Source organism: Drosophila navojoa, chromosome 3 (genome assembly GCF_054131105.1).
Source record: "Drosophila navojoa isolate 15081-1374.11 chromosome 3, UAZ_NAV_1.0, whole genome shotgun sequence".
In the NCBI taxonomy this organism is placed as follows: Eukaryota; Metazoa; Arthropoda; class Insecta; order Diptera; family Drosophilidae; genus Drosophila; species Drosophila navojoa.
The window spans coordinates 11,021,524-11,029,273 of record NC_142891.1 but is presented as its reverse complement, the minus strand read 5'-3'; the positions used below and the strand labels follow the sequence as shown (position 1 = coordinate 11,029,273).

The 7,750-nt window shown below is 38.1% G+C and overlaps 1 protein-coding gene across 1 annotated transcript; it reads right to left on the bottom strand.

The window, feature by feature from the left end:
- Positions 1-4,116: 4,116 nt before the first annotated feature.
- LOC149091728 (uncharacterized) lies at positions 4,117-5,148 on the bottom strand. Its single transcript, XM_089258141.1, has one exon. The coding sequence runs from the start codon at positions 5,000-5,002 to the stop codon at positions 4,394-4,396; it is 609 nt and encodes a 202-aa protein (XP_089114267.1). The 5' UTR covers positions 5,003-5,148; the 3' UTR covers positions 4,117-4,393.
- Positions 5,149-7,750: the final 2,602 nt, after the last annotated feature.

Genomic DNA, 7,750 nt, shown 5'->3' with positions numbered 1-7,750 from the left:
ATAAATTTCTTACGTAATGTCAACTTGGCTTAGTTTATTAATTCGTGCTGCCTCTTGCTGCTGCCACTTGTCAACTCCGTTAGCCCAAACGAGAAATATATGTTTGTATGTATGTATGTGATCAACCCATGGCACGCCCCTTTCACGCCCACTCAACACATGTTGGCACATTTTTAAATGTATTTGTGTCGAGACGCAGTCGTGACTGCAGTAAATTCCAGCTAACAAAACACCCAAGGACCGAACGACCGAACGACCTACCGTCTTTCCTCTCCTCTCCTCTTCCTCCCGCCCGCCAGAAAGCAAATGCGCATTTCAACATTTTGCAAGCTAGGCGAGCAGCGCGCAATGCATGTCTGCAATTTTTTAAGTAAACATTTTGTTTGCTTTGAGTTTCCCCGTAAAAAAAAAAAGAAAACAGGGGAAGAAGAAGACGAAGCAAGTGAGCAGCAGGAAGAAGCTGTGGCAAGTGGAAAACTTGAGACAACTGCAGAATCCACATCAAAGGAGCAAAACTCCTTTGCCATTTTGCTTTTATTTCCGTCTCAGTTCTTGTTGTTGACATACGTAGCTGTTGACATTTTGATACAAATCTTCAATAAAATAAAAGCAACTCAAGTGCCCCTAACAACAACAACAACAACAATAGAAACACACAACAACTAAAACAAATAGCTAAAAATAAGCTAAACAATAACAAGCGAATCTCTGTTGTTGTTGTTGTTGCACGTTGAGAGAATAAGCTGAGAGCTGAAGCCATTTCATGTGGAGGAGCATTATCTAAGTGCTTGGGGCTAACTTATTGTCAGATATTCGACTTGATGAGCCAGCTATATCTCAGGGTATTTGCTGTTCTTAGCTGCGACTGTTTCTAATGCAAGCTAACATGGGAAAGCCAATAAACGAATAAGTTTAGATACACTGCTGAAGAATTATAAAGACTGTTTTTATATTAAACCAAATAAAAAATGTGAATTAGATGTGGGGCTTGAGGAAGGCTTGTAAGAGCAGCTGCATTGCGCATACCAATTTACATAAGTAAATACATACAATGAAGAGTATATAACAGACGTATGCATGCATATGGACATAAATATGGACTGCAAACTGTGTAACTCTCTTAGAAACGCAATGCTCACATGCATTCACTTAAGTATTTCTTTGCTTTTTGAGCGAGACAGAGGGACATGGATCGTAAGTTAGATGACTGAGAGAGAATTATGAGTAGAGACAAAGCTAAGCACTTCTGTTAACTGAAACACCTACACATACTCATGCATTCATTTGCTCAGAACAATCAAAACACAATAAAGCACAGAGTCCGCAGGTAGGTTCGCAGAAGCCACAGATGGCAGCTGGCATCGTAAAGGAGAGCGTGCGAGTGGAGAGAGCAAGCTCAGCGCACACCCAAAAGTAACGGATCTGTTAAACGGATATGCATTGAGTGAGAGCGAGCCCTGTAGAAGTGTGAGTGAGAGCGGCTACGCATATTGCCTGTGTGTTGCTCGTGCACTCTTGATTTCGTTCATATGCGAAGAGTGAGTTGCATAGATAATGAGTGAGAGCGCAAATATCATAGTTAATCTCTCAACTCAATGAAGTACAGGAAATAAGCAGGCAGATAATTTAGTGTGTGCGCGTCTGCTATGCAGATCGGTACTGCTTCCGTGTGCGTCGGTGTGTTTACTCATCTTGTGGAATCTGTATGTCTGTGAAGTTTTGTAAACCCAATACAAGTATGTAATAATTATATTCTGTGAAAAATTGCACATACTTGTGATTTGATTAGTGAAGAAGAATAAATATGTATGCGAAATCGCATTACATGATTTTTCAGAAGAATGTCAAAAAAGTGCGGAATAAAAAAGCTTTAAAGCTTATGAAGAATAAACGTATATATAAGCAACTCAATTTGCAATAGTGTGGGATGAAAAACTCTTTTTACTCTTATATTACAAATTTTTTTTATTTATTACGTTTTATAAAGATTTTTTCGAAAATACAATTAATGTTTATTTATATTTTATAATTCTAATTTTTTAGTTTAATCAATGTTTTTAATGAATTCGTCTACTACTAAGTTAATACATCATTTATATAATATATTTTTTTTCATTTTGAAATTGTTTGTGATGATAATGCATTTCTAAAGTATATTCTTTATTCAGAGATACTTTATCTAGTCCTTGGAGGACCAAAACACTTTAGTGGAAATATTCCCAATATAATTCTACTCAAAAGTTGATCAAAATATCTGCGTGCATTAGTAGAAACACGCGTTACTCCAGCTATATTATAAAGTGTGTGATATGCAATACTCGAGTCTCTGTGGCAAATACTTCAAAAAGTACTTTACATAAAGCATACGTCATGTTGAGCACTAGAAAGCAAGGCAAGGAGAGAGAGAGAGGGAGGGATAGAGGAAGAGCGAATGTGAGTGACAGAAAGAGACAAGACGAAGAACTGTATGCAGTTCGCAGTTAATCAAATTCCCAGCAAAGACAAACAGTGAAATAAATGTCTTAAGACAAAAGACATAAAAAAAAAATAAAGATAAACATACAGAGTGCCTGATGGAATGCCAAGCTCTACTTGCTCTCGCACAGCTCCCTATGCAAGGAGCATACAACGAACTTGACACGATTCTCCAGCAAGCGGAATTCAAGGGGGGTGAGGGGGATTATGCTATTATTTGTTGCTTGTGCTGTTGCTTGGGGTATGCTGATATATTAAATGTACTGTTTCCACTTCGACTTTGAGCAGGTTACATCAAATCAACACAAACACAAATTCAATTACTCAACAACAGCAGAAACGAGCTACAGCTGCTGGCACACACGGGGCGTATGAGTGACATTAATGCGATTTTGCCAAATGTCAATCATTTTTGTTTAGCCAACGCCAATGCTAAAAGAAAAATAATAATATTCTACTGAATTGTTTTTATTTTTTTTTCTGTTCGTATTGGGTAAGTGGGTCGCCTTTTGATGTCGGCTCTGGCACAATTTACAATTAGATCGATTACGTTTAAATCTACAAATAAATGCAGACAGCAAGTCTATGAAGTTGGACCTGTTTAGCGGTTGGGTTTGTGTAGTGTTAACGCCCTTATATTGATATTGAAGTTTGTAATTTTGAAGGGCCCTATTTCTGTCGTCTATGATTAACGCGTTGAAGCAATTTAAAATAAAAAATTAAACAAAAAATAAAAGTAAATACAAAAAAAAAAATATGTAAACATTGGATATTTCTGTCTATTCACTGAAATATTGTTTCTTATTTACTCTTGTCTAAAAGGTAAAATATTCCCTTATTTATAATTCAATCTTCATTAAATATTTCTTGACTCTAAAATGTTTATACTGATTTTAATTGTATATTAAATCTGTAAAATATTTAATATAATTTTTGTTAACATTTTAATTGTTTCTTTTATTAAATGAATTTTTGGTAATTTTTGGTTTTTTTTTAATTTTTTTTTTTTATTTTATAAAATTCAATTAACAAAAATTAATTATTATATATGAAAAAGTCAAAAGTTGTTAAATGAAAGCTTGAAATATTTTATTAAATACATTTTTTTTTTTAAATCAATTTATCGGCACTCAAAATTGGCGAAATTGCAGCGAAATTGCTTTGAGCTTTGCACATAAATGCGTTACCTTTGGCCGATGCGTGAGCTAATAAATAAATAAAACGTTGGCACACTCATTAAGGCCACAGCCAGCAAAAAAAAAAAAAAGAAGGAAAATAGTAAAAGAAAAACAAGGTCCGAATCGAGCGTAGCAATGTGTGTTCGTCTGTGTGTGTGTGTGTGTGTGTGTGGTGGTTGTCGGCAGATTAAAAATACAATTTACGGCAAATCAATTGCGGCTAACATGCCGGCGACAGCAAACGAAAATTAAAATGGCCAAGAGAGCAGGAGAAAGAGAGAGTATATATATATAGAGTAGAGGAGAAACAGCAGCAGTCGAAGCAAAAAATTAAAAGCAAACAAAGTTGCTAACAAGAACCGAAAAAAAAAAACAAAGCAGAATCCCAAAAGGCCAACAACCACGCCGTCTCCCATTCAAAAGCAAAAACAAAAAAAAGAACAAGAAACGAAAGACTGTGAAATGTGAGAGGCCAGGATAACAACAACAGATGTTGGCATAAATTTGTGTGCATAATAAACAATTTACGATTCCGATACTGATTCCGTATGCGACTGTAACTACGACTCCAACTACGACCCCAACACCGACTCCGACTCCGACTCCAACTCCGTTTCTGATTTCGATTCCGATTGCAAATGCGACGGTGAATCCAACTTCGACTCCAACTGCGATTGCGACTGCGACAGTGACTGCGTTGATTGCGTTTCCATTTTGCATATGCATCGTAATAATAATATCTACAGCTGGGGCTCGCCATGGCGCGCCGTTGCGCGCTCGGCTGGCAGGCGAAATAACCGCATGGCACGCAGTCGATCCTCGCGCTTCAATTGAAAGAGGCCCGCCCTGCCGCGCACATAGTTGGACAGCTCGCGGGCGAACGCCAGCAGGTAATCATCGGCTTCGGGGCGTGGCAGCTGCCATAACAGCTGGACCACAAATTCGCGCCATTGCGCGGGTGCCAATGTAAATAGGAGCAGGGCAGATGGCAACAGCGTCAGCATGCCGAGCGTGAAGTGGCCGCACCACCGGCAATTCGGACAGATCAAATGGGAGAGCTGATGGACGAGTCGCTCGTAGCTGCACCAGCCAATCAATATGGCCAGCTCTGATATGAATACGGTGCCCAGCAGCTCCATACAGATGTGGATGCGCGGATAGTGGTTCGTATAGCGCTTTGGCAGCATTTCGCATCTCCACAACAGCAGCAGCAGGCTCAGGCCGAACAGGCACTTGGCCACCGAGGATTGGGGGGCTGGCTGGCATTGCTCCTGCGACTGGCGTATGAACAGCGATATGCCACACATCTGCAGCAGCGTCGCTGCCACAATTGAGGGCGGTGAGACCATATCCGTGGAATCTATTGTAAAATTTGTTTATATTCTCACGTCACGTGTTGCGCTCATACAATTTTGATAGTTTTTTAACAAATACATTACGATACGTACAATTTGGCAGCACGCTGCTCAACAAATCCAGAGCCTGCTTCGACTTCTGATTCCTGCTTGAAGTGCAAATGGAAAAGAAATTAAATGCAGCGAAAAAAAAGTATAAATAAAAAATGTTGACAGAAATCATATGAAATTTGTGTTCCTTTTGGCCATTACTATTGCGGCAAATGTAATCAGGTGTTGAGTTACACACACACACGCATACACTCCAGACACTCTCATCTGCCCATTCAGCTCTCACATTGCTTCAACGCCTTTGCAGTTGCCGCTCACATTTTAGATAGATATGTATGTATGTATGTGTATGTGTATATTTTTGTAGAACTCAGTTTCATGCTTCGCTGACTAACACACACTCACACACACACACACACACACACTTTCTGGCCACATTTTGACTTTTATGGCGTTCTGCTTGGCTGTTGAACACGTCGTAAGGCTTCTGCAGCACACCAATTGCCTGGCCTTAACATTTATAGCCTACTTTTGAGGGCGGTCAACAAATGTGAATAGTTTTTTTGCTTTTGTTGTTGTTGCTGTTATTGCTGTGCGGCCTGCAGGGTACGTGGCATTTGGCATAGCATTAAGTGTTTCAATTTTGTAAAAAATGTATTTTACTAATAACATTTTCATTGTTAAACATTTGTAACATATATTTATTTTTATTTAATAAATGTTAAATAAAAAGTTTTCTACTTTTTAATTATTTTAAAAACATTTAATATTTTTAAATAATTACAAAACATTTTTTGAGTATTTTTTAAATATAATTTTATTGTTTCATTGATTGACAAGTTTATAATACATATATAATTAATATATACTATATAAATATCTATTTTTTTTAGTTGCCCGAATATCTACTTGTCATGAGATTCAAGATTAAATTGTGGAAACAAGAAGACTAAATGTAAGTAACTATAAATATGATATTAAATAGTTCCTTGGTAAATATATTCAAACAGAAAATTCATATAAATATAATTGCTCATATATCAAACGAAAGTTCTTTTTTATGACGAAAATGCAAGCAAAATGTATGTAAAAAACTTTTTCTTTTTATTAACAAAAAATTTTTAGTTGTTTAAAACAATTAAATACAAAAAAGAAAAAATCTCTAAAACTAGTAAACAAGTAAAACTTGTCTGCAAAATTTCTCAAATAAAACTTTTTGAAAAGTTTTCCATTTTACGCCCTATTCAAATAGCATTTACCTAGCAGTGTAGAGCATTCACATGTCGCAGAGCTTTTTGTAAATTTCAATCATTTAGCTCTTGCACTGCTGTTCTCTCTGGCATTTCGCTATGGCCAAAATGTGTGTTTGATGTGTTTGTGGCTTTTGATTTTCATTGGCTGCCATAAATAATTTGCAGCCTAGAAAATTTGTTGCTTGTAGAAGTTTTTAGTGCATACTTTGAGGCGCTTAGTGAGCAATCAAACAATTTTATGGCCCATACACAGACGAGCTGGCCAAAAAGCATTTACTGCCAAATATTGTATATGCAAAATTGGGCAGCAGCGCTCTAAATTAATGGCAAGTCAGGGGCGGCACGCCCCAATTAGGGATTGACCAAGTCAATGACAAAACTTTTTGGCAAGCAATAAAAATCAACATTATTATGTTAATTGGTTGGGCATGGAGATAAATGCAAGAGAAGAGGAGGAGCAGAGGAGCAGAAGCAGTAACAGTAGCTATAGCAGTGGCAGGAGGAGGACGAGGAGGAGCAGGAGCAGTAGGTTAAGGTGGCGCCCTCTGGCGTCCGAGGTGCGCGCTGCTGCTTCACAGATTTTAATCACTAAATTAGTTTACCAAAAACAAGGCAAAATGTGAGCGGAAAAATCGCCTAAAAGCATATGGCCTTTATTTGTCTAACAGTTTCGCTTTTCACCCACCCAAAAAGAAATATGAAAAAACGAAGAACGAGGAACGAAACAAAAACGAAGCAAAATGAAACAAAAAGGTGCACAAAGCTTTTGTTAACTGCGCAAAGTTTGCGCCCCTCCAGCCAAGCGCTCGCCTTCAAAAAATAATAAGTAAACATTATTTATTTTAAAAGAAGAAAAGCCGTTGCATAGCTTCCGGCATGCCACAGCGCGCTGTAAGAGTCGAGATAGAGAGAGAGAGAGCGAGAGGGAGAGAGAGGTAGTCATGGCAAGAGGCGTGGCAGCCAGGTAGTTAGGGAGTCTGGGTGGGCCGAAACGTCAAAGTAATTAAACAAAAGTAATTAAGATTAGCGCGCTTGGAGTAGCTGCAAGTCATCAAGAAGGCAACTGGTCCGCGGACTCGTCCATTATCATCATTATCATTTTCGTTTTCATAGTGGAACGAACGGCGAGAGAGTGAAAAAAGGTAACGGCAACTGGACCGGCAAGGGTGAGGCAGCGGTAACAATATGAGTAAAAGTGCTGCCAAGTTTGACGTCATTATAGCTGGCATATAGCTGCAAGTCAAATACACTTAGCCCCTCGTTACGGTGGCCGCTGCTGCATGAATACCCTGTAATTATGTGTGAATTGGGAATATGAGCAGGAATCTCTAATATGATCTATGATCATTTGAAGGTTGTTTTTTTGACTCCAATCGATAAATGTTGTATATAAATAATTATAAGACGTCAGTTCCCTAACTCTAGCTCTCTAATTTTA